This window comes from Oratosquilla oratoria, chromosome 13 (genome assembly GCF_046742065.1).
Source record: "Oratosquilla oratoria isolate Oo_2021 chromosome 13, ASM4674206v1, whole genome shotgun sequence".
Taxonomy (NCBI): domain Eukaryota; kingdom Metazoa; phylum Arthropoda; class Malacostraca; order Stomatopoda; family Squillidae; genus Oratosquilla; species Oratosquilla oratoria.
This window is the reverse complement of record NC_134789.1, coordinates 54,772,618-54,800,460: the sequence shown is the minus strand read 5'-3', so window position 1 is coordinate 54,800,460 and position 27,843 is coordinate 54,772,618. Positions and strand designations below refer to the sequence as shown.

Sequence of the window (27,843 nt, the reverse complement as noted above, 5' to 3'; positions counted from 1 at the left end):
AATGGAAGAGGGAGGAAAATTAGTTATGGGCGACTTTAATTGCAAAGAAATCTGCTGGGAAGAAATGACAGTAAAGGGTGGAGACGGCTCATGGGGAAACGCTCTACTTGAGATGGTTACTGACCATACAATGACACAATGGATACAGGAGAACACTAGGTATAGAAATGAAGAAGAGCCATCGAGACTAGACCTAATAATTACATCTGAACCTAGAATAGTGGACAAAATTGAATATAAAACACCAATAAGTAAAAGTGACCACATATTGATTGAACTGGAAATTAATGAAGAAAAATATATGAAAAGAAATTAACAATATAGAAAAGGAAGAATGATGTATGAAAAAACAAACTTTGATCAAATAAGAGAATTCTTTCAAAAGGAAAACTGGGAAGAAATATACAAAGAAGAAACAACAGTAGAAGATAAATGGAATATTTTGACAAAAATTTACAAAAAAGGAGTGGAAAAGTATGTCCCAAGACAAAAACAAGAAAAAGAATATGTAAAATGCTGGTACAACAAAAGTTGTAGGGAGTTAAAAGACAAAAGAGACAAAGCCTGGACCAGATGGAAAAAAGACAGACCTGAAAAATGGAAAATATATACCTGTTATAGAAATGAATATGTACAAACGTGCAGAGAGGAAAAGAGAAAATATGAAAAAGATATCATAGAAAAGTGTAAAGATCAACCAAAACTATTCTACAGATTTGTAAACAATAAACTGAAAAACAAACAAGACTTGGAGAAATTAAGACAAGAGGGAGTTGAATACACTGAGGAAATGGAAATGGCAGAAATTATGAACAAACATTTTAAATCAGTGTTTACAAGGGAGAACATACAACCTGAAGAGAACGAATGGAAAGAGAAAGTCCCCCCTATGGAAGAAATAGAAGTAACAAAGAATGAAATATTAACACAATTGAGTAATCTTGATGTCAGAAATAGCAAACTGGATACTGAAAGAATGCAGGAATGAACTGGCAGACAAAATACATAGCATACTAAATAGTTCCATGAAAGAAGGAAAAGTTCCAGAAGATTGGAAAAAAGCAAATATAGTACCTATATATAAAGGAGGAAATAAAGAAGAACCTACCAACTATAGACCAGTCTCTCTAACAAGTACAATAGCAAAAATTTGTGAAAGAATTATCAAAAGTAGATGGGTAAAATATTTAGAAAAAAACAAAGTGTTAAATCCAAGGCAATTTGGATTCAGACAAGGACGATCATGCGTCACCAATTTAATATGTTTCTATTCAAGGCTAATAGATATAATACAAGAAAGAGATGGATGGGCAGACTGTGCATTTCTAGACCTAAAGAAAGCTTTTGACTAAGTACCACATAAGAAGTTGCTTAAGAAATTAGAAACTGAAGGAGGAATACAGGGCAAACTACTAAATTGGATGGAAGACTTTTTGCAAGAAAGAAAAATGAGAGTAGTGATAAGAAACCAGCACTCAAAATGGGATGAAGTAATTAGCGGTGTTCCGCAAGGAACAGTTCTGGCCCCAATAATGTTTGCTATATATATTAATGATATGGATGAAGGAATTGAAAGCTATATGAGCTTCTTTGCAGATGATGCAAAACTACTGAAAAGAGTGAAAACTGAAGAAGATTGTGAATCACTACAGAGAGATCTAAATAAAGTATGGGAATGGAGTAGGAAGTGGGAGATGGAGTTCAATACAAAAAAGTAGTTTAATGGAACTTGGAAAAAGCAAAAACAGAATAACAGGAGCATATAAATTGGGAGAAGAAGGAATAAAAAAAGTAGAAAATGAGAAGGACCTGGGAGTCATTGTTATGAATAATATGTCACCTGAGAAACATATAAATAAGATTTTTGGAGAAACTTATAATTTAATAACAATCAAAGTTGCATTTACATACCTGGATGAAGAAATGGTGAAGAAAATTCTAATCACCCTGATAAGACCAAGATTGGAATATGCAGCAACGATATGGTCACCAAGTACAAAAAAATGTATAAAAAAAACTTGAAAGAATACAAAGAGCAATTACAAAATTGGCACCAACACTCAAAACTATCATATGAAGAGAGACTAGAAAAACTTGAACTACAGACACTAGAGCAAAGAAGAGAGAGAGGAGATTTGATAGCTATTTACAGAATCATGAAAGGCATAGAAATTACTGATAGAATCTGATAAAATGGGATGACAGAAATACAAGAGGAAACGGAAAGAAAATAAAAAAAGACAGCTATAGAAGAGATTTGAAAAAGAACAGCTTTCCTCACAGAGTAATAGACAGTTGGAACAAGTTAGATGAGAAAGTGGTGTGTGCAAAAACAATACATGAATTTAAAAATAGTTTAGATAAAATGAGATATGAAGACGGGATCCCACGAGCATAGCTCCCCTTTCCCGTAAAATACAACTAGGTACAACTAGGTAAATACACACTCCACTGAACGGACGGCGTAGAGGACGTTCTGAAGAAAAAGTGAAATTTTCGTGGATCCCAAAGCAAAGGAAGTACCTATTGTATTTACAGGGTGGGGGGGAAATTGCTCGTGGTGTAGTGGGAAAGTGAGGAAAAAGGAGAAGGGGAGGGATTACTGAGGGAAATGGAAGGAAATGAGGAAGGAGAGGACTTGGCCCAGGCAGGCAAACGCCATGTAAACAAAAGAGGTCCCGACCAATTTAGTGACGACGAAATGTCTAACAAAAATGTAAAGATTAGAAACATAGATAAGAATTCAATGGAAGGTGAGGATAATAATTTCCAAGGATTTAAAGAGGGGGAGGCGGATACCAACCTCCTCCGACTAGCAAAACTGGAGGAAAGGCTTGAACAAATGACTGAGCATTGGGAGATTAGGTTTGGTAAAATGTCAAAACTTGCAGACAAGGTTGAAAGATTGGAAGAACTAGAGAAGGCGAACAAAAACTTAACTGATGAAATAGAAGAACTAAAAAGACAGTTAAGAGAAGTAAAAGAGGAGAATAAAGAATTAAAATGGAACAATAAAGACAATAAAGAAACAATAGCAAAAGAGTCACAGGGGTGGAGAAAGATACAGGAAAAGTAAAGTTGCATTTACTGATATAATTAAACAGCAAATGAAAGAACAAACTGAAGACTCAGTTATCAAAGTGATGAGACAGAAGGAGAATATTGTAAGAGACTTAGCAGACAAAAAGAAATGTATAATTATATTAGGAATGGAAGAGAAACATAACCCAGATAGAACCTCAAGAATCAAAGAGGAAAATGAAAAAGTAAACAGTTGGAATATGCAGCAACAATATGGTCAACAAGTACAAAAAAATGTATAAAAAAAACTTGAAAGAATACAAAGAGCAATTACAAAACTGGCACCAACACTCTCAAAACTATCATATGAAGAGAGACTAGCAAAACTTGAACTACAGACACTAGAGCAAAGAAGAGAGAGAGGAGATTTGATAGCTATTTACAGAATCATGAAAGGCATAGAAATTATTGATAGAGAGAATCTGATAAAATTGGATGATAGAAATACAAGAGGACACGGAAAGAAAATCAAGAAAGACAGCTATAGAAGAGATGTGAAAAAGAACAGCTTTCCTCATAGAGTAATAGACAGTTGGAACAAGTTAGATGAGAAAGTGGTGTATGCAAAAATTAACATAAATTTAAAGATAGTTTAGATAAAATGAGATATGAAGACAGGACACCATGAGCATAGCTCCCCTTCCCGTAAAATACAACAAGGTAAATACACACACACACACATATATATATATATATAAATATATATATATTTTTTTTTCTCAAAAACTTCATCTAAAAAATATTCAGTCTCTTCCTCTCAACCTTCCTTACATTCCAAATTTACCTTAGCTATCCTTCTTACACACTTTTCTGCATTCATACCCATATACCTACTTTTCATTAAAAAAAATTATCCCACCTTGATATTTACTTGTTTCCTTTACTCTAATCCCACCTTGATATTTACTTGTTTCCTTTACTCTAATCCCACCTTGATATTTACTTGTTTCCTTTACTCTTATCCCACCTTGATATTTACTTGTTTCCTTTACTCTAATCCCACCTTGATATTTACTTGTTTCCTTTACTCTAATCCCACCTTGATATTTACTTGTTTCCTTTACTCTAATCCCACCTTGATATTTACTTGTTTCCTTTACTCTAATCCCCACCTTGATATTTACTTGTTTCCTTTACTCTAAAGTGCACATTCCCATTCACTTCCACATGTTACCCCAGGTACTAAAATCTCTCTACTTCATCAAGTGTATGTGAAGAGTATATATGGCCAAAACTACTCTTGTAGAAAGCAGTCACTGTCTATTGTAACTATTTTAGGGATGTTAAGGCCATTTTGTTACCATCAATGTTTTTTACCGATTAGTTGATAATTTTACCTTTATTTATAAATTTATTCCACCAATTGTATAAACAATATTTATAATTTTCATTATTTCACCCCATTATGTAGGCTGACTGATCATGCTGAAAATCGAGATCTCCCTCCAATCTTGATTTATCCAGAAGGTGTTTGTGTCAACAATACATCTGTCATGCAGTTCAAAAAGGGAGCCTTTGAGGTTAGTTTTTCTGGTGTATGGATTAGATTTAAATACAGTTGTTACCTTTTCTTTAATGGTTTATTACTTAGTGGTTCATAACACATTGAGCAACAGGTGACAAATCTCATCCACATACTCCTTTTGATCACAAAAAAATCTATATTCATGTTTTACATACAGATATGCAATGTAACACTCAGAATAGTATCAAACAGAAGTGCTTGTAAACTACAGTCCATAAATACAGTAGTATGAATATAAGTAAATAGATAAGAATCAAAATAGAATGTAGTATGAACACAGTCACGAGTCATGCAACACCCTGCCTCACCTCTGCCTCACTACAGTTGTTTATTTGGTTTAATTTTGGTACATAATTATTGAGTAAACATTAGTTTGAAGTTCATTTATCATTTATTGAAATTATAACATTGGGGGGACGGAGAGGAGGTGTCGCCGATTTAATGAAGCGGCCTTACTGTGGATGTGCTGTGTCTGGCGACACTGCTTCTGACCCAGGGCAGTGGACAAGGTGCAGGGATGACCCGTCATCCATGAGGGGTGTGGAGTGTATTCAGGGATGGAATGGGTGGGAATGATTTTATGCCTTTTCTTTTTTGGCTACCTCCCTTGTAAGGGGGAAAAAGCCTGGGTATATGTATGTATAACTAGATTTAAAAGCTTTACCATTTGTCTAGTTCTTAAGTTAGAGTTTGGATGGTGCTCTTGGAACACATCACATTTTCTTAAAATCCTTTTGGGATAAATTGCTTCATTATACAAATTATCATTATAAAAATGTGTTTTAAGATACATATCCCTCTTGTATAAAGGGGATATTGTGTATGATGGCTAAAATGTACAAGCTAAATGGATGAAACATTTAGAGGAGAAAGGAATATTTGCTGATAACCAGTTTGGATTTAGAGAGAAAGTCATATATAACCAACCTGCTAAGTTTCTGATCAAGAGTGGTTGATGTGTTGCATGAGAGAGGAATGGTGGACTATGTGTATCAACATTTGGAAAAGGTTTTTTAACAAAGTGCAATACAAAAGATTTATGTAGAAGTTAGAAAAACCAAAGAGGCTATCTCTTATGAATATGATTACCAGCTAGAACAAAATATATATGTATATGTACATACATATACCAAGGGCTGTTTCCCCCTTACAAGGGATGTAGCCAAAGTCAAAAGGCACAATTCCATTCCCACCCATTTTATCCCCACCCACCCTACTCCCATTCACCACTCCTCCCTCCCTCCTCCCTCTTTTCTTGGCTCTTCCTGGATGACAGGTCATCCCTGCATCTCGCCCATTGCCCTTCATCATAAGCATTGCACCAAAACATAAAATATATTACTGCATTTAAGGGCCTAATCAAGTTAGTAACCTTTGATTCTAGGCACCAACTCTGATAGATAAAATCATTGAATATTTGATTAAGGAAATCTTTAAAATATGTCATTAGGTAAAAGCAAAAGGTAAAGGAGGCAAAGAGGAGAGCAGATGTAATAAAAAGATGTTTTGGAAAGAAATTAAGAGAGGAAGAGGAGACGAATCAAGTAGAGAAGAAAAGGTAAAAGGTGCAGATGGAGAGATGAAAATGGAAGAGAAGGCAGTAAGGGAAAGATGGGCAGAATATTTTAGGGAGTTGCTAAATGTGAAGGAGGATAGGGAAGGAAAGATAGCTGCAGTGGGAGGTGCTAAGAAAATGACCGTGATGAGTGAGGAAAATGGAGGAGAAGTGAGGGAGGATGAAGTAATGACAGTTGTTAACCCCTTCCATACGGTGCCGCACACGTAGGCGTCATGAGGAGCAAGTGGATTCGCGACGCTGCCATATTGGCGTCTTGATTATATTTATTGTAGTCGCCCCTGTGTTTTTACATTCTCCCAAATGTGCCCTGAATCCCATTCTCTGTGGTTTTCAAAATTCGCGGGTGAAAGAGAGAACGATCGATATAAGCGGTGACTATATTTTATGATGCGAATATTATTACGTTACGTCATACGGCTGGCATTGGCTGCTGCCCGCGAGATTTAAGTCCCGTACTGAAGTGGTTAAGATGATGAAAGCAGGTAAGGCACCTGGTCTGGATGGATGCCATGCAGAATGTCTAAAAAAAAAAACGAGGTACAGTGATGGTGGACTGGCTGGTGAGGTTATTTAATGTTTGGTGGAGAGAGGGTAGAGTGCCAGAGGACTGGAGGAGTGCCTGTATAGTTCCACTTTACAAGGAAAAAGGGGACAAGTGTGAATGTAGTAGCTTCAGAGGGATTAGCTTGTTAAGTGTAGTTGGGAAGGCTTATGGGAGGATCTTGAATGAGAGGATTAGGAGAGGAACAGAGTAATTGGTGAGGAACAGTGTGGATTTAGGACGGGTAGAGGTTGTGTAGATCAGATCTTTGTGGTGAGACAGATATGTGAGAAAGCTATAGGAAAGGGGAAGGATGTTTTTTGGGCTTTTATGGATCTGGAGGGGGCTTACGATAGGGTAGACAGAGAGACACTGTGGGAGGTTATGCAGATATATGGGATAGGAGGAAAGCTTCTAGGAGCTGTCAAGAGTTTTTATGAGAGTAGTAGAGCTTGTGTCAGGATTAGAAATGGAGAGAGTGAGTGGTTCGAGGTAAAGATGGGACTTTGTCAAGGATGCGTAATATCGCCCTGGCTGTTGAACTTATACATGGATGGGGTAGTGCGAGAGGTAAATGCAAGGGTGGTGGGTCATGGATTGGAGATGATTAAAGAAAATGGAGAAAAGTGGGAGGTGAGCCAGCTGTTGTTTGTGGACGACACTGCGCTTGTGGCAGGATCAGAGGAGGGATTGAGGAAGTTGGTGACAGAGTTTGGGAGAGTATGTGATAGAAGAAAGCTAAAGATAAATGTAGGTAAAAGTAAGGTGATGAGATGTACAAGGGGTGAAAGTGGCAGTAGACTGGAAGTGAGCATAAAGGGAGAGCGACTGGAGGAAGTGGATAGTTTTGGATACTTGGGTGCAAATGTGGTAGGAAAGGGTGGAGGTGGAATGTAGATTGAGAGAAGCAAGTAAATGCCTTGGTGGATTAAAAAGTGTAATGAGGAATAGACATTTCGGAATGGATGCTAAGAGGAGACTATATGAAGGAGTGATTGTGCCACAGCACTGTATGGGGCAGAAACGTGGAACATAAGAGAGGAAGAGAGAAGGAGTTTGAATGTGTTTGAGATGAGGTGTCTGAGAAGTATGATGGGGGTTACTAGGCTAGGTAGAGTGAGAAATGAGGAGGTGAGGAGGAGAACAGGGGTGGAAAGGAAGTTGCAAGATAGGGTTGATGAAATAGTATTAGGATGGTTTGGACACAGGAAAGAATGAGTGAAGAAAGACTAGTAAAAGAGGTATGGAAGGCAGATGTGGAAGGAGTGAACATGAGGGGACGTCCTAGGATGAGATGGATGGATGGGGTGAAGGGGGCTTTGGGGAAGAGGGGAATGTCTGTTGAGGAAGGACGGGAGAGGACAGAAGACGGGTGAATGGAGAATGGTTGTATATGGATGATGTTGTGGTGCATGAAGTGGAATGGGCGGGAGAATGGGGATGAGGTAGTATGTGTGAGCAAAATTTGATGCAGCCCAAAGGGATTTCTCCCCGTCTTCTCCTTTTATGCATGGAGGGACGGAAAGGGGGGTCCCCGATTTAAGGGGGTTGCCTCTCATTTCGGTGAATAATATTCAATTTTGTCAAACTTCGTGTGTGAACTGGTGTGGTGTCCCTGAACACCGCGGGACTGGTTTCCAGACGTATAACACCACCCTTCTCAGGTAACGGCGGGTTTAAAGGGCCAGAAATCTAAAGGTTCCCCCGTCAGCCACGCCCCTTTCTTTGCTATGGTTTGTTTTCCTTGTATTTTGTTGTTGTTTTTGATAATTTTATACTCTGATATTGTTGTATGATAGGTTGGGCAGCAGTCACCACACTCAGTGCGATCGAAAAAGGGTTCAGCGTATGCGTGCGTCATTTCTCCACGTGCTGTATCCAGTTTTATACATTTCTTGTTTATAGATTCACTACTCCATAACTAAATATGTCAGATGTGATAGTTGCCGAAGTATTTTGCTCCATTCTGAACATGAGAAGTGCAAGAATACTCACCTTAGCAAAGGGATTGTAATGCATGTGTACCATTCATTATGTGAAGGATATGGAAGGTTAGGATTGTCACGATTCTCAGCTGGCATGGGTACAAAAGAAATGTAATGAACATCTGCTGCTTACTTCCAAGAAATGTTCAAAGGATTATATAAGTAGATATGTGCATTTGATACTCTTTGGAGGCACTTTTATGGAGTAGTGAATATATAAACATAAAAATGCTATTTTCTCAAAACTAGTTTTTTCGCACAAAGGTAACTATAACTTGTTGGAAAATGATCGTGATGCTTATATCTAACAAAACTAGTAAATTCATTCTTGATATATATTTTTGACAATTTTTTATAATTTGCTGTAAGGCTGACTTTCTTTCTTTTTCACTTATAATTATGAGTATACTAGTTTAGGTACATTTGGATGTCTACTAACTGTACACCAAAAGAAATTATTATTCTCATACTTTTGGAAAAATAAACGTTATTTCAAAAATAACTCAAAATTCCAAGTAAATCGTCTGTTGAGTAAACATTTCTCAATGGATTTCAATGAAATTTCTGTCACAGATGCATCCCATTTCCCTGCACATTGTGTTAAATTTCCATTGTCTTACATAAAAAAATAAGGTTGGGAGGACCGGAAATGCATAATCCGATCGAGCGAATCACCGAAATGAGAGTCAACCCCCTTAATGAAGTGGCCTTGCTGTGGATGTGCAGGGATGACCCATCATCCAGGAGGTGCTAAGATAAGAGGGAAGGTGGAGGGGGTGTGGAGTGTATTTAGGGATGGAATGGGTGGGAATGATTTTATGCCTTTTCCTTTTTTGGCTACCTCCCTTGCAAGGGGGAAAAGCCTTGGTATATGTATGTATGTATTAGGTTAAAGGGAATAAGAATATGCTACATAATGTAACATACTGAAAGGTCATACTGTAATCAAAATCAAAGAAGTTTCATCAACTTTAGGTTAATCTAACCAGTATAAAATTTTATGCTGGGCTCTAGTAAATAATCTTGTGTTTGTTTTGCAGGTGAACTCTGTGATATTTCCCATAGTGATAAAGTTTGATGCACGGTATGGTGATGCTTTCTGGTGGCAAGATACATTTTTACCCTACATTGTCTCCATGATGACTTCCTGGGCAATTGTATGTGATGTTTGGTATTTACCCCCCATGTACAGAAAAGAGGATGAGTCAGCCATTGCATTTGCTAATCGGTAAGTTTGGAATGGTAGTGTGCATCGTTGGTATCATAACATCCTAGAATTAGTTATTTTAGATTCATCAAGCATCACTGTCAGGGAGAAGTAGAATGAAAAATAAAAGGATTAGTTTGGCAAGAAAAGTGGCAGAGGCAGGGGCTAAGTTAAGATTTGGGAACGGGGGGAAAAGCCTTGGTATATGTATGTATGTACCACACAGCAGACACAGAATGCCTCATCCTACAATGTCCTGCCATAGCTCCAGACAACACAGCCTTCTTCCTCAAGTGACTTATGGGCCAATCTGGTAGTTGTTCCCAGTTACCTGAGAGCCATAGATCTGCAAGAGAGACCTGGGATAACAGATTGATTGATTACCCCATTCATATACATGTTGAACAAACATGGTGACATTATGCAACTCTAATGTCCATCTTCACCACAAACAACTCTATTCCAGACCTTCACACAGCTCTACTATTCACATAAAAACTTTTGACCACTTTGAACAGACTTCTTCCTTTTCTATACATCTGCAGCACAATCTATATTGCATTTGAGTCAGCCCTGTTATATACCTTTTCCAAATCCATGAAAGCCCAGATAACATCCTTACCCTTTACCAAAAGTTTCTTACATATCTGTCTTACTACAAGAGATTGATCACATTTATGTCTACAACTCTTCCAGCCCTCCTTTTAAGCACCAATACATAGTTTATTGGTGCCCTCTCAACTATGCTATGGATTACCCTGGCCCATGTATACTTATACTTTGCTTTCTTCTTGAACACTGCTCACAATAATCATTACACTTTCACTACACAACTCCAATATCATCTATACTAAAGTCAGTCAACTCCAACTTGAGCCCTTTGGCATGGCCCAGGGAAACTTCCATTGTTTACACATCTAGCAATGACCTACACATGGAGATCTGTCTCACAATAAGTCTGTAGTTATCTATTTATGGAATATATATACACATAGTTCTCTTAATCCAACACTTAATAACCACCGCTTGTGCAGATGTTTGGGCCCAGGATATATTCATAAAACCACCATGGGAATTGGTGGTGTTTTATGTCCTGAGCCAATTCCTGAAGTGGGTTTATGTCCAGGGCCCAAACCTTCACACAGCCATTCTCCACTCACCCAATCTCCTACCTTCTCTCTTCCTTGCTCAATAGACATTCCCTTCTTGCTCAAAGCCCCTGTCACCCCATCCATCTATCTCATCCTCTGTCGTCCCCTCAAGTTCACTCTATCCAACTCTGTTTTCCACACCTCTTTTGCTAATATTTCTTTACTCATTCTTTCCATGTGTCTAACCATCTCAATAATCTTTCATCAACCCTATCTGCCAGCTCCCTTTCCACCCCTGCTCTCCTCCTCACCTCATTTCTCACTCTATCCAACCTTGGAACCCCTACCATGCTTTTCAGGCACTTCATCTCTAACACATTTAAACTTCTCCTTTCTGTCTCTTAAATTCCAAATCTCCACCCCATACAGTGTCATAGGCACAATCGTCCATTCTTATAATCTTTTCTTTGCCTCATTTCCCAGATGCTTATATCTCATGACACTTTTCAACCCCCTCCAAGACATTTACTTGCTTCTCTCAATCTACATTTTACCTCCACTTCCACTCCTCCATTTCCTGCCACATGCAATTCCAAATACTTAAAACTGTTCACTCCAGACTCTCTCCTTTAAGACTTACTTTCAACTTGCTGCCATCCTCTCCCCTTGTACATCTCATCACTTTACTTTTACCCACATTTACCTTCAACTTTCTATCACATACCTTTAACTTTTTCCTATCACATACCTTGCCAAACTCCACTAACTGCCTTAATCCCTCATCTGACCCTGGCACAAGCGCAGTGTCATCTCCAAACAATAACTGGCTCACTTCCCACTTCTCTCCACTATCTTAAACTATCTACAGTCCCCTACCCATCACCCTTGCATTTACCTCCTGTACCACCCCATCCATGTACACATTAAACAGCTATGGTGATGTGACACAGCCATGACATAGTCCCACCTTTCCCTCAGACTGCTCTTTCCATTTCCAATTCAGTTGGCTCTACTACTCTTGTAAAAATTGTTGACTGCCCTTTACAGTTGTCTACCAATCCCATATATCTGCAATACCTTCCAAAGTGCCTTCCTTTCTATCCTGTTATAAGCCTTCTCTAAATCCAGAAAGACCTGAAAAATCTTTACCTGCCAAAGCCCTCTCACAAATATACCTTACCACAAATATCTGATCCACACATCCTAATTATTTCTATCAATTTCTTTACATTTTCTAAGTATTCTTGCCAGTATGTATGTAATGTATGTATACACACACACACACACTTTCGTCGGATGGACGGCGAGAATTGGAATTCCGAAGAAAAAGTAAAATCTACGTGGATCTCAATGTCAAGGAAGTACCTTATTGTATTTATAGGGAAGGGGAAAGCTCATGGTGTAGTGGGAAAGTTATAAAAAAGGAGAAGGGGAGGGATTATTGAGGGAAATGGAAGGAAATGAGGAAGAGGGGGACATAGTTAGTTAGTTTATTCAGCAAAATAAAATACAATTTAGACATACATATATACAAAATTTTTACAAAATTAGTTGTTGAAAAGGGAGAGCGAGAAGCAAAGCTTATAGGGAGTTGCTCTCCATTTAAGGAAAAAAAATATTTTTATTTATTTTTGTTACATGTTAATATGATGCACATATACAGTCATATACCATCCACTGTTATCGGACAAGGTTTATACAACTACTGGATAAAAAACAGGGACAAGAAACAGGGAGGGGGAATCATGTTCTTGGCCAAGAAAGACCTAAAGGTGACAAAAATTGCAGAGGGCAAAGGTAATGTTGAATTGATCATGATAAAAGTCGAAGGCAAGAATATGAAAAGTAGAAAGTTTGTGGTGACTTATGTGCCTCCAAAAACAAGCGCTTGGAAAGAAAACGAACATACAAAAATGCTAGATGATACAAGAAAATCACTCAATGAGATACTAATGGGTAAGGGTAATCTGGTAATTATGGGGGACTTCAATTGCAAAGAAATTTGTTGGGACAGCATGACAGTGCAAGGAGGAGATGACTCGTGGGGCAATGTACTACTAGATATGACCATGGAGTACACAATGACCCAATGGGTCCGTGAAAACACAAGGTTCAGAAATAATGAAGAGCCATCGAAACTAGATCTAATATTTACAACAGAACCTGAAATAGTGCATAAAGTCCAGTATGAGACACCAATTGGAAAGAGTGACCATGTACTCATCGAAACTGTACTAAAGGAAGAAATAGACATAGAGAGGAACGAAAAGCATAGGAAAGGAAGACTGATGTACAACAAAACAGACTTTACAAAACTAAAGACATTCTTCCGGAATGCAAACTGGGAAATATTTTACAGGGAAGAAACAACAGTGGAAGAGAAATGGAATATATTGATGGAAAACTACAATGAAGGTGTAAACAGGCATGTACCAAGACAAAAGCGAGAGAGAGAGTACATTAAATGTTGGTTCAACAAAAGATGCAGTGAGGCAAAAGACAGAAGGGACAAAGCTTGGAAAAAGTGGAGAAAAGACAAAAAACAAAGCAAATGGCAAATTTATGTTAACTATAGAAATGAGTATGTCAATGTGAGAAGAGAGGAAAAAAGGAACCATGAGAAGGATATTATAGACAAATGCAAAGAGCAACCCAAACTATTCTATCGGTATGTGAATGGTAAACTTAAAAACAAACAGGAAATGGTGAAACTATGCCAAGGAAACATAGAATACACAGAAGATTTAGAGATGGCCGAAGTCATGAACAATCACTTTAAATCTGTTTTCACCAGAGAGAAAATACCAAATTGTGACATAGATAAAAACAAGAAATCTCCCCTCATGAATGAGTTTACAGCATCACTAAAGGAAATATCAGAACATCTATCAAGGCTGGATGTCAGAAAATCACATGGCCCGGATGGTATTGCAAATTGGATTCTAAAGGAGTGCAAAGAAGAACTAACAGACAAAATACACATCTTAATAAACAGCTCACTCAAAGAAGGAAAGATACCCGAGGACTGGAAAAACACTAACATTGTACCAATACACAAAGGAGGAAACAAAGAAGAACCCACCAACTATAGGCCAGTATCACTAACAAGCACCATAGCCAAAATTTGTGAGAAAATAATCAAGAATAGATGGGTAAAACATCTGGAAGACAATGACATATTAAACCCAAGACAATTCGGATTCAGACAAGGAAGATCATGCTCCACAAACTTAATATGCTTTTACTCAAGACTAATAGACATAGTGCAAGAAAGAAATGGATGGGCTGATTGTGCATTCCTAGACTTGTAAAAAGCCTTTGACAAAGTACCACACAGAAAACTACTAAAAAAACTGGAACACATAGGAGGAATACAAGGAAACCTACTAAAATGGATAGAGGACTTTCTGACTGGTAGAAAGATGAGAGTAGTGCTCAGAGAAAAATATTCAGATTGGAAAGAGGTGATCAGTGGAGTACCGCAAGGATCTGCACTGGCACCAATAATGTTTGCTATCTATATGAATGACATGGACGAGGACGTGAACTGTTACATGAGCTTCTTTGCCGATGACGCCAAACTGCTAAGGAAAATAGAAACTGAGGAGGACTGTGAAGCACTGCAAGAAGACCTAAATAGGGTATGGAACTGGAGTCAGAAATGGGAAGTGGACTTTAATACTAAGAAGTGTAGCATAATGGAGTTTGGAAAAAGCAAAAACAGAATATCAGGAAAATATACAATTGGAACCAAAGAAGTAAAGAAAGTAGGATCCGAAAAAGATTTGGGAGTAATTATCACGAACGACTTGTCCTATGATATACAGATTAACAAAATTGTCGGGGAGACTTACAACTTGCTAAGATCAATAAAAGTGGCGTTTACATACTTGGACGAAGACATGATAAAAAAAATATTGGTTACATTGATAAGGCCTAGATTAGAGTATGCGGCGACATTGTGGTCCCCCAGTACCAAAAAGAATATAAAGAAAATAGAAAGAATCCAAAGAGCAGCTACAAAAATGGCACCTGCACTTGCAAACCTATCATACGAGGAGAGATTGGCTAAACTGGAGTTACCGACACTGGAGCAAAGAAGAGAGAGAGGTGACCTATTGACCATCTACAGAATCATGAGAGGCACAGAGGTACTCGATAGAGAGAACTTACTTAACTGGGACAAAAGAAACACAAGGGGACATGGAAAGAAAATAAAAAAACATAGCTATAGAAGAGAACTGAAGAAAAACAGTTTTCCTCATAGAGTTTTGGACACTTGGAACAAACTGGACAATGAAATAGTATGCGCAAAAACCATTCATGAATTTAAAAACAAACTAGACACTGCAAGATACAAAGGCGGGACATCACGAGCATAGCTCCCCTTCCCGCAAAATACAACTAGGTAAATACAACTAGGTAAATATACACATATATACACACATACATACATACACACATACATACACATATAAACACACACACACAATGAGATGCGACACGATGCCCGCTAACTCCGACCTCACGTAGTAATTGGGGTCACGTGCGAGCATCGCATCTTGTGGGGGTCAGGTGAGAGGTGAGAGGTCAGGTCGATTGTTGACGGGACGATAATTGCTTACTGCTTGGATCCAGGTCACTAGGAGGCCAGGCGTCTTGTAAACAAAAGATGGACCGATGATGACGATGATTTCGGTGATGACAGGATCAACAAAAATGTAAAGATTAGAAATATAGATAAGAGCAGCACAGTGGAAGGTGATGATAATAGTTTCCAGGGATTTAAAGAGGGTGGGGGGGGATACCAACCTCCCCCAATTAGCAAGACTAGAGGAAAAACTTGATAAAATGACCGAGCATTGGGAAAATAGGTTCGGTAACATAGCCAAGATTGCGCAGAGAGTTGAAAGATTGGAAGAACTGGAAAAGGCGAATAAAAACTTAACTGATGAAATAGAAGAACTAAAAAGACAGTTAACCCCTTCCATACGGTGCCGCACACGTAGGCGTCATGGGGAGCGAGTGTATTCGCGAGGCTGCCATATCGGCGTCTTGATTATATTTATTGTAGTCGCCCCTCCATAATGACATTCTTTCTAATTCTTTTGTAATCGCATTTTCTATGGTTATCAAAATTCACGGGTGAAGAGAGAACGATCGATATAAGCGGTGACTATATTTTATGATGCGAGTATTATTACGACACGTCGTACGGCTGGCATTGGCTGCTGCCACCGAGATCTAAGTCCATGACGCCTACGTGTGCGGCACCGTATGGAAGGGGTTAAAAGAAGTAAAATAGGAGAACGAGGAATTAAAGAGGAATAATAAAGACAATAAAGAGGCCATAGCAAAGGAAGCACAGGGCTGGAAAAAAATCCAAGAAAACAGTAAAGTTGCATTTACTGACATAATTAAGCAACAAATGAAAGAACAAACTGAAGACTCCGTTATTAAAGTGATGAGACAGAAGGAGAATATAGTAAGAGACTTAGCAGACAAAAAGAAGTGTATAATTATATTAGGAATGGAATAGAAATTTAACCAAAATAGAACCACAAGAATTAAAGAGGAAAAAGAAAAAGTAAACAGTATATAGGTAGTTGTCGACTTACGACCGAGTTCGGTTCCGACAGACAGGTCGTAAGTCGATCTGGACGCAAGTCAGTCTATATATATATATATATATATATATATATATTACCCTTCATATATATATATATATATATAGATATATATATATATTGTATATTATATATTATATTTAGCATACTGAAATAATCTTAGCATCTTTGAACTATGTTGTATAGTATTTTTAACCTTTTTATAATTTCATCTGATTTTCTTTGGGAAACGTAGCCTAGGCCTAAGCATATTAAATAAAATCCTATCATCTCTGACCCATGATATTTAATACTGTATTTGTTAACCTTTGTATTATTTTACCATCAGACTTTCTTTAGGAAACGTATGCATACTGAATAGAATCTTATTATCTTTGAGCTACGTTGTTTAATATTCATTAACTTTTTTATCATTTTCTTTAGGTAACGTAGCCTAGGCCTACGCATACTGAATAAAGTCCTGTCATCTTTGACCCACAAATACTTTTTGTTGGTTACATTAGAATCATTGTAAAGCAAAATTAGGGAAAAAAATTATTTAAAAACACATTCTTTTCGTTTACGTACTATACCGAAAATATTGTTATCGACAACAGACTAGGCATAAACAAAGTGTACTGTTACATTTTTAGATTTTATTAATCGGAAAACATAAAAATACAAAATGCTGTACCGAACATTTTGTCATCGACAACAGACTAGGTATAAAAAAAATAATGTTACATTTTATTAATTGCAAAACATAAAAATACAAAATGTAATGCAAAATTAGGATTTTTTTTATTTCAACAAAACACATTCTTTTCGTTTACGTACTTTACCGAACATATTGTTATCGACAACAAACTAGTCTAGGCATAAAAAGTTTGTTATATTTTATTAATTGCAAAACATATAAAAATACAAAATGCAATGCAAAATTAGGAAGCATTTTACTTCAAACAAACAAAATGAAAGAATATTTAGCTGGCTGGGATGCTGACGCTGCCGGTAGCCTCCCAAAACTATCATACTCACGTCTCGCGGCGTGCGGAGTTATGTACTGCACTGCCAAGCATAACATTGCAATTCTATTACTCTATTAAATGTTAGATATTATTGCGCCATCTCGTGGTCGTAAAGTCAATCAGTCGTAAGTCGCATAGGTCGTAAGTCGACGACTACCTGTACTAGAATTAGTTCAGGAAGATGAACCTGAAATCATGAAACAAATTGAAGAGATGTTTAGACTCGGAAAATATAGTACAGATAAGACCAGACCAATTAAGATAAAATTCAGGTCACAAACAACAGCAGAGAATATCTTAGCAAAAACAGGGAAGCTAGCAGCAAGTGAACAATATAAAAAGGTATGGATAAAAAGAGAAATGAATAAAGGAAAAAACGAGAACAGAATGGAGTCAGAAAAAGAAGAATTCTACTGGAGAGTAGTAAATATGAAAGTGAGGAAATGGACCATAACACAGAGAAACAAAAAAGAAACAGAAAATACAATGGAAATAACAAAGTTAAGAGTGTCCTACACAAATATAGATGGATTAATAACAGGATTGAATGAACTGAATGAGTATCTGAAGGAAAAACAACCGGACATAATGGGAATTGTAGAGACAAAATTAAAAGGTCCACTACCACCCAACAGCATAGGACACAATGCATATAATTATTGGATTAGAAACAGAGAGATAAAACAAGGACTAAGAAGGATATAAACGTGAAGAGAGTCACATATGGAAAGAATAGAGTAGAGATGATTATGATAGAAGTAGAAGACAGAGATAAGAAGAGCAGAAAGTTTGTAATAAACTATGTGCCCCCAAAAACAACCTCGTGGGAAGGGAGTGAACACAAAAGTATGTTAGAAGACACAAGAATAACATTAAACAAGATAATGGAAGATGGAGGAAGAATAGTTATAATGGACGACTTTAATTGCAAAGAAGTCTGCTGGGAGATGACAGTAAAGGGTGGAGACGGCTCATGGGGAAATGTTCTACTTGAGATGATTATTGACCACACAATGACATAATGGATTCAAGAGAACACTAGGTATAGAAATGAAGAAGAACCATCGAGACTAGACCTAATAATCACATCAGAACCTGAAATAGTGGAAAAGATAGAATACCAGCCACCAATAAGTAAAAGTGACCACATATTGATAGAACTAGAACTAAATGAGGAAAAATACATGAAAAGAAATGAACAATATAGAAAAGGAAGATTGATGTATGAAAAAGCAAATTTTGATGAAATAAGATAATTCTTTCAAAATGAAAACTGGGAAAGAATACACAAAGAAGATACAACAGTAGAAGAGAAATGGAATATTTTGACAAAGATTTATAAAAAAAAAAAGTAGTGGAAAAGTATGTCCCAAGACAAAAACAAGAAAAAGAATATGTAAAGGGCTGGTACAACAAAAGTTGTAAGGAGTTAAAAGACAAAAGAGATAAAGCTTGGACCAAATTAAAGAAAATATATACTAGTTATAGAAATGAATATGTACAAGTGTGCAGAGATGAAAAAAGAAAATATGAAAAAGATGTCATAGAAAAATGTAAAGACCAACCAAAACTATTTTACAGATGTGTAAATAACAAATTGAAAAACAAACAAGAATTAGAGAAATTACGACAAGGAGGAGTTGAATACACAGAGGAAATAGAAATGGCAGAAATTATGAACAAGCATTTTAAATCGGTGTTTACAAGGGAGAACATACAACCTGGAGAGATCGAATGGGAAGAGAAAGTCCCCCCTATGAAAGAAATAGAAGTAACAAAGAACGAAATAATGCAACACTTGAGTAATCTTGATGTCAGAAAATCGCATGGACCAGATGAAATAGCAAACTGGATTTTGAAAGAATGCAAGAATGAACTGGCAGACAAAATACAAAGCATAATAAACAGTTCCTTGAAAGAAGGAAAAGTTCCAAAAGATTGGAAAAGAGCAAATATAGTACCTATATACAAAGGAAATAAAGAGGACCCTACAAACTATAGACCAGTCTCTCTAACAAGTACAATAGCAAAAATCTGTGAAAGAATTATCAAAAGTAGATGGGTAAAGTATTTAGAAAAAAACAATGTACTAAATCCAAGGCAGTTTGGATTCAGACAAGGACGATCATGCGTCACCAATTTAATATGTTTCTATTCAAGGCTAATAGATATAATACAGGAAAGAGATGGATGGGCTGATTGTGCATTTCTAGACCTAAAAAAAAAGCTTTTGACAAAGTACCACATAAGAAGTTACTTAAGAAATTAGAAACTGAAGGAGGAATACAGGGCAAACTGCTTAAATGGATGGAAGACTTTTTGCAAGAAAGAAAAATGAGAGTAGTGATAAGAGACAAACACTCTAACTGGGATGAAGTAATAAGCGGTGTTCCCCAAGGAACAGTTTTGGCCCCAATAATGTTTGCTTTATATATTAATGATATGGATAAAGAAATTGAGTTACATGAGCTTCTTTGCAGATGACGCAAAACTGTTAAAAAAAAAAAAGTGAACACGGAAGAAGATTGTGAGTCACTACAGAGTGATCTCAATAAAGTATGGGAATGGAGTAGGAAGTGGGAGATGGAGTTCAATACCAAAAAGTGTAGTATAATGGAATTTGGAAAAAGCAAAAAAAAAAGAATAGAAGGATCATATAAATTGGGAGAAGAAGGAATAAAAAAAGTAGAAAATGAGAAGGACCTGGGAGTCATTATTATGAATAATATGTCACCTGAGAAACATATAAACAAGGTTTTTGGAGAAACTTATAATTTAATAAGAATCAAAGTGTCATTTACATACCTGGATGAAGAAATGGTGAAGAAAATATTAATCACTTTGATAAGACCAAGATTGGAATATGCAGCAACGATGTGGTCACCAAATACAAAAAAAAATGTATAACAAATCTTGAAAGAATACAAAGAGCAATTACAAAATTGGCACCAACACTCTCAAAACTATCATATGAAGAGAGACTAACAAATTTTGAGCTACAGACACTAGAGCAAAGAAGAGAGAGAGGAGATTTGATAACTATTTACAGAATCATGAAAGGCATAGAAATTATTGATAGAGAGGATCTAATAAAATGGGATGAAAGAAATACAGGAGGACACGGAAAGAAAATCAAGAAAGACAGCTATAGAAGAGATCTGAAAAAGAATAGCTTTCCTCACAGAGTAATAGACATTTTGAACAAGTTAGATGAGAAAGTAGTGTGTGCAAAAACAGTACATGAATTTAAAAATAGTTTAGATAAAATGAGATATAAAGATGGGACACCACGAGCATAGCTCCCCTTCCCGTAAAATACAACTAGGTACAACTAGGTAAATACACACACACACACACACACATACATATGTTCTTGATAATATATATTCTAATGTTATTTACTTTCCACAGAGTGAAGGCTAAAATTGCTCGACGAGAACTGAAGAAAAACAGTTTTCCTCATAGAGTTTTGGACACTTGGAACAAACTGGACAATGAAATAGTATGCGCAAAAACCATTCATGAGTTTAAAAACAAACTAGACACTGCAAGATACAAAGGCGGGACAACACGAGCATAGCTCCCCTTCCCGCAAAATACAACTAGGTAAATACAACTAGGTAAAATACATATGTTCTTGATAATATATATTCTAATGTTATTTACTTTCCACAGAGTGAAGGCTAAAATTGCTCGACGAGGTGGAATGCTCGACTTGTCATGGGACGGGTTTCTCAAGGCAAAGCCACCAAAGGATGAGTACAGAAAACGCAAGCAAAAAGAAATAGCAGAACATATGCAACCCAAGTCTGAAAATGTAGGATCATCTGAACCTGGAGACATTGCTGAGGAACACAGTGTCACCCAGTCCTCCTCTGATGAACACAAACTTGTTTCTCCAAAAGACCATAACATAACCTCATCTTCCTCTGATAAATGTGAGACATTTTCCACATTAGATGATGAGCACAAGGTATCTTGTTACAATAAGCATATGACAGTTCCTACCTCTGATGATATCCAAAAGACAGAACACCTCTCTGATGATAAATGTGAGTCAGTTCCCTTGGCTGATGATAAGCAAGTATCAGATGTCTCCCAAGACACTAAACAAGAAATAACCCATTTAACTGATGACAAGCACAAAATAACCCCCAGTTCTGAAGCTGAACTGAGATCAGATCCTTATACAGCTAACTTGGAAACAGTTGCATTATCTGATGATTGTCATGAAAGGAAATGCAATTTGCATCAAACTGAAATTGCTGGTACTGCTCATGACAACAGCGAAACAACTCAGTCAGTGACCAACATGCATTTGTCAGGGCATCCATATCCTGATGAACGTTCCACTACCCAAACCACAAGTGATGAGATGAGATCTGTAGAAGAATGAAAGTATGAATTGAAGCAAAGGTTACTCCCTTCTTTTCTTATTGAGGACATAATCAGGTTATACATTTTTTCAGGTGAAAGTAGTCATGCATTTTGAAACGTAGTGCTACTCATTTTAATACTGCTGTAAACACTTATAACAACTTGGTGGGATTGCTTCTAGCAAGTGAGACACAAAAATGTTAATGATGAAAGAAACATGGTGTATTGAGCTTGCTAGTGGTGTTTGCTGCCTTTGTTTAAGGGATTTACTTTCTTTTTGTTGGTGTTTCCCTTTTCCTCGAAACCTAAAGAGTACATTTTTTGCACATTCTGGACCATAGATGGCCTTCTACAGCTAATACCTGTATGTCCTCACATACAGAATATGCTTTAATTTTCTACTAATATAGCTTTATTGGCCTCTTTGCAGACTTGCCAGTATTGTTGATTTCTTATGACCCACCATAGCATTACTAGCCTCTGTACCTAGCAGTACTATCATGCCTTCCATTATTAGATATGGATATTAAGTATAGTGCTCCATTCAGTTTGTGTATCTGAAGTGGAATAGTGACACAATCAAAAGAAATTGTTGCTGAAATAATCAGTATTTTTTCAGCCCTTAATACATCGAAATGCTCTTTCACATAAAAGTAATATGCACATTTACTTCTTAGTGTATTGTGAATGTATTATATTGATCCCTTCTTTTAGGGTACTGTCCAGTAACTGAATCAAACTTATTGGCATGAACTGGAACAAAATGATCAAATATGCTTCCATTTTTTTAAAGAATAAGTGGAGCTAATATTTATTCAGTCAGCTGAAAGGATGCACATTGGTTGAATGAAACAAACTGTATAAAGTATGTTAACAGGTTGAACGAGTTTGTAGTGCCGAAATTATAATTGGCTTTACCATGAAATATGTGAGTAGCTAGTACACACTAGTGAAATATATTTTGTCAGATAGATTTGCCTAGAATTGTATTTAGTCTTTCGTTGCTCTGACAGACTGTGTAGATTCTGATGTTGCAAATACATTTACTCACCTGAGATGCAGATCCTGGTCTACAGAGGATTTCAGTTAATCAAGAGCCTGTTCCGGCCAAGATCACCATGTAGCTTAATGAAATTGTCTTAATACAGTAAAATATCTCATGTTCGTAATAACACTAAAAGGGTCATGATATAGTATGACTGTATAACATTGAGAGGCATCTTTAACAGACTGTGATTCCTCTTGTTCTTGTAGTGGCTAGTTTCATACATGCCGTACATAGATGTTAGCTAGTAGCATTCTTTGAAGAAAATGCACCAGTCAGGGTAGTTATCTTTTTAGTATGATGTATTAACATTTTTCAGCCAATACCTCATCACTGAGGTATCTAGGCATGAATGATTTTGTTGAACCGTGAATATTGAAGACTGTATGCCTTTACTGCCGTCATGCTTTGACTAGCAGACTTGAACCATCTGCCTCTGAGTTCTTGCCTTTAGATACTGGCACCTAAATTGCTTTGCCACCATTTTCCCCAAATGTATTTGTCTTAATCTGCAATGACAAAGTTTAGAATTATTGCTTCCCTTTGGTGATGTATATAGTTATGTATTGTCATCCTATCGAGAGGAGGAATTTATATTTTGTATTATAGTTTTATGTTTATTTAAAAGGACCTGTCCAATTTATTTGTTTATCCCATGGCCATAAAGGCTCTTGCTTTATAAAACCATTAAGATTAGCACTGGAAATGGGAAAGGCAATAGATTCTATTTTCATATTCTAGATATGATAGAAAGGAAAGGTAGTTAAATGAAGAATAGTTCCACAAAAATGTAGAAGTAAAAGTACATGACCACAATGATATTTCTTTCATATCTTTAGTTCCATGGGATGGATGTATCCCTATTGCTCAGTCAGTTGTTGGCCTTAGTTTCTCTAAAAGGAAATTGGTGGCCCCATGTCATCTGACAGTGGCCTATAACTCCTCCCATAGATCTCTCCAGGAAGAAACATTTGACTCGGTAACTATTGCATGAGTATGAGGCTACTTCCATGCCATCAGTTAGCAGGAAAAGGAGAACAAGTTATTCCCCAAGCTTTATCATATATGAAGGACTAACAATGAATACCTGAAAGACAGACATTATATGTAATCATCTCCTTGCTGCCTAACTTCAAAACATGTCAACTTGCCTCCATACAAAGGTGTAGACTTCAATGGCTGACCCTTGGTCTCCAGACTAGACCCAAGATATCTTACAATGTTGTCAATTTTTCTTTCACCTTTTCACATATGGAGAACTAACAACTGTTGACAGCTCCCCTCCTCCCACTACTGTAAACCAATGACACAAATTATTCCATACTAATACAACAGACAATAGTTGTACATTTCTTCCCAGAGAGATCTATGGGAGAACTTAAAGACAGTTACCTGCCACTGTGAGGCTGCACTTTCCAGTCAGTCAAACTTGAGGCAACAATTGTTATTACTGTTTCCTTATATGAAAAAGTAGCAGAGGTTGATAGAATGAACTTGGACCAATATCTTTGTCACGTGTTCATATTAGTAGAGTTGACAAATGGTAACTGCCTTCTTACTTTTCCTCCTGCCAACCAGTGACATAGAAACAGATCCACAGAAACAGATCCACACTTATACCACACAAGACAAGAGTTCAGCATTTCTTCTTGGAGAGATCTATAGGAGGGCTTAAGGACCATTTCTGACTGTTGTAGGTCTGTGGGTTTCAAGTCCCTTATCAGTATATTCAAGCTTGCAGCTTTTGTACATACATACCAAAATACCTTTCCCCTTTGTAAGGAGATGGCCAAGTCCAAGCCCACACCCATTTTATACACAAGCCCATATAATGCCCTTTGCATGTTTTTGTGAGTGAAGAGTCATCCCACACTCCCACACAACCATTGCACACATAATTAGGTAAATACACTGCTAGGGTTGAAGGCAATGCAGTGAGACACAGCACATTGTGACACTTATCCTTATAAATTAACACAATGCATGTTTCCTTTCAGTCCTTTGGCACTTTCATATTTTTATAACATACTACACCAGGGTTAGTCTTGTATTCTGTAATGTTCTTGAATATACATAATATCAAAATGCCCTTCTGCCTATATAAGGAGGGGTAGCCTTCATCCATCCTACACTCATCCATCACCCAGTTGATGTTCCCTCTATCGTTACTCCTTGTGAATGAAGAATCATCCCTGTCCCCAACCACCACAGGGTTCAGAGCAATTCTTGATTTATGTAAATAACAATGGAAGGAACAACAAGGTACTCTAATGTGTTTTCTGATGATGCAAAAATTATGAAGAAAAAAATATACATACATATACTTTTCCTCCTTACAAGGAAGGTAGCCAAATTCAAAGGCATAAATCCACTCCCACCCATTTCATGCCCACATACTCCACTCCCATTCACCACCCCTCCCTCCTTCTTTTCTTGGCTCCTCGTGGATGACAGGTCATCCCAGCATCTCGGCCACTGCCCTGGATCAGAACCAATGCAGCAAGACACAGCACATCCATAGCAAGACTGCTTCATTGAATTAAATATAAAGACTGTAAATTATTACAAAAAAAAAAAAGAACTAGACAGAAAATATGACTGGAACCAAGTGTGGAAAATGAACTCTTAACATAAAAAAAAAAAAAAAAATGCAAAGTAATGGAAATGGGCAAAAGTTCAAAGTGGCCATGAGTGGTTGATTTACTAAAAAAAAAAAAAAAAAAAAAAAAAAAAATGCAAAGTAATGGAAATGGGCAAAGTGAATTCGGTAGTACTGATAATGGATTATTTGTCACTTAACAAACATCAGCAAGTTAGTGGATGAGACTTGACTAAGATTGCCTTTTGACTACATGGATGGCGAGGTGATGAAAAAACAGCCAGAGCCACCTCAGATTAGAATGTGCAGCAGTGGTGTAGTCTCTGCACAAAGTAAAGGATAGTAAGAATATTGGGAAAATACAAACAACAGCAACCAAATTGATTCCCGGTTTAGCAGATTAGATGTACTTCGTCTGTCATCATTAAAATAAAGTTAACAGACACAAAGTAAAGGATAGTAAGAGTATTGAGAAAATACAAACAACAGCAACCAAATTGGTTCCCAATTTAGCAGATTAGACGTACTTGATCTCATCATTAACATAAAGTTAACAGAATTGTGGTTTTCAGATCAGGAAAAGCATTATATATTACAAATCAAGAAAATATCTTGGTTTGGAATAGAAGGGCAACACAAGATCATTGGATCAAAAAAAAAATATTAGAGATTTGAAGGATATCAAGAACCAAATTTTTCATTCAGATGTGTAATAACCTATGGAAATACAAAAACATAAATTTAAACCCAAGTTTGATGAAAAGAGACAGGGTCCCACGAGCATAGCTGTTTTCCTGTACGTTATTATTGCATAATTACAAACCCATACCACTCTCTAACTGCTTTATCTCATGTACATAGTGTACTAACTTACTATTTGAGTTTTGGAGTTCTGGTATTTATTTTCCTTAACTGAACAGGTTTTTTTCCATGTTTGTATGCAGAGTATTTAATATTTTTCTCATAGTAGTCTTACTTTAACCTACCTACCTTTCACCCATGTTTTAAGTCCACATTGATTAATAGCCTTGTTACATATGTAAATCCAGCAGGGAAATTATCTACCAAATAGTTTGCCAACATTCACTGAAATGTAAACAGCTTTGCAATTTTTTTTTTATGAAAGTACTGTTAATTGCAATTAGCTCTGCTTAGTCCCCGCAAGTAAACATAAGATAGATATAAACACTCAATAGGACTAATTGCACAGAAGATTTTGTCCTGGATTTATTTAATGATGAACACATCAAATAAAAAATATTGTCCTTTTGGTTAGCAAGCTTGGTTTAATGGGGCCCTTTCTGTTTTATTTGAATATCTGACCCAGAACACGTTATGTTTACTTGTTTGTGAGGGTGTAGCTTTAGGAAGGGTATCACTCTATTTTGCTAGATATCTATATATGGTGGACAAAACCAGGACCAAACTTTTGCATATCACTGTTTATTGGTATTTATTGAAACTTAAGAACTTCCTTTCTCAAAGCAACTATGGTTCAAACCATACTTTCTTTTTCTGTCATGATAAGGATCTTGGGTGATTCAAGGGTAGTATTCCTGATTCACATGCAAGTGAACTGAATTCAAATCCATAGAGTGAACACAGAAATGAGTTCTGGAAGAAAGGCTTCATATACTGTATAAACACTACATATAATGCTTACCCAATGCCTTATCCAGACAACACACACACACAAAGCTATTCTAATACTTTCCTATTAAATGCGCACACAACCTTTTCAAAGAACCCTTGTATATCCACCTAGATGTGCCTCATCATGTCTGGGTGAAAGCACCTGTTTGACTGAAGAAAACATACCTTTGGCCTTAGGGTCTCCTATGTGGTTCCCCAATGAGGTGGGGGCTGTCCACAGTACAGTGTGACAGGCTGCTACTAACCAACCAAGAAGAGGAAATTTGCCAATGCCTTTCCTTGTGGATAACCAAACAGTTATCCTCAAAGGTGTAGAGAAATAGGTGTTAAGAGTAATAATTTTTTTGAGGGAAGTTACTTACAAGATACTGTCGCTGTAGAATGTGAAATTGTATTTGCCCACAAAACTAATATGACCTTGTTTGCTTGCTGAATATATGATCAGTATAAGTCTTTCATTTTGTATAATGAAGGATTTTGTTGCACAAATTGACCTCTTGTATTGTAAATTTGTAACAGCCCAACA

General features: G+C 36.9%; 1 protein-coding gene across 2 annotated transcripts in view; it reads left to right on the top strand.

The window, feature by feature from the left end:
- The window catches only part of LOC143032432 (glycerol-3-phosphate acyltransferase 4-like), a 59,033-nt gene extending 32,998 nt beyond the window's left edge, over nt 1-26,035 (top strand). For both annotated transcript variants that reach the window (XM_076197209.1, XM_076197208.1), the window contains exons 4-6: nt 4,493-4,601; nt 9,752-9,939; nt 21,319-26,035. In XM_076197209.1, coding sequence (XP_076053324.1) covers nt 4,493-4,601; nt 9,752-9,939; nt 21,319-22,039 — 1,018 coding nt within the window. In that variant the 3' untranslated portion in view covers nt 22,040-26,035. The remainder of the gene's footprint in view (nt 1-4,492; nt 4,602-9,751; nt 9,940-21,318) is intronic.
- Nucleotides 26,036-27,843: the final 1,808 nt, after the last annotated feature.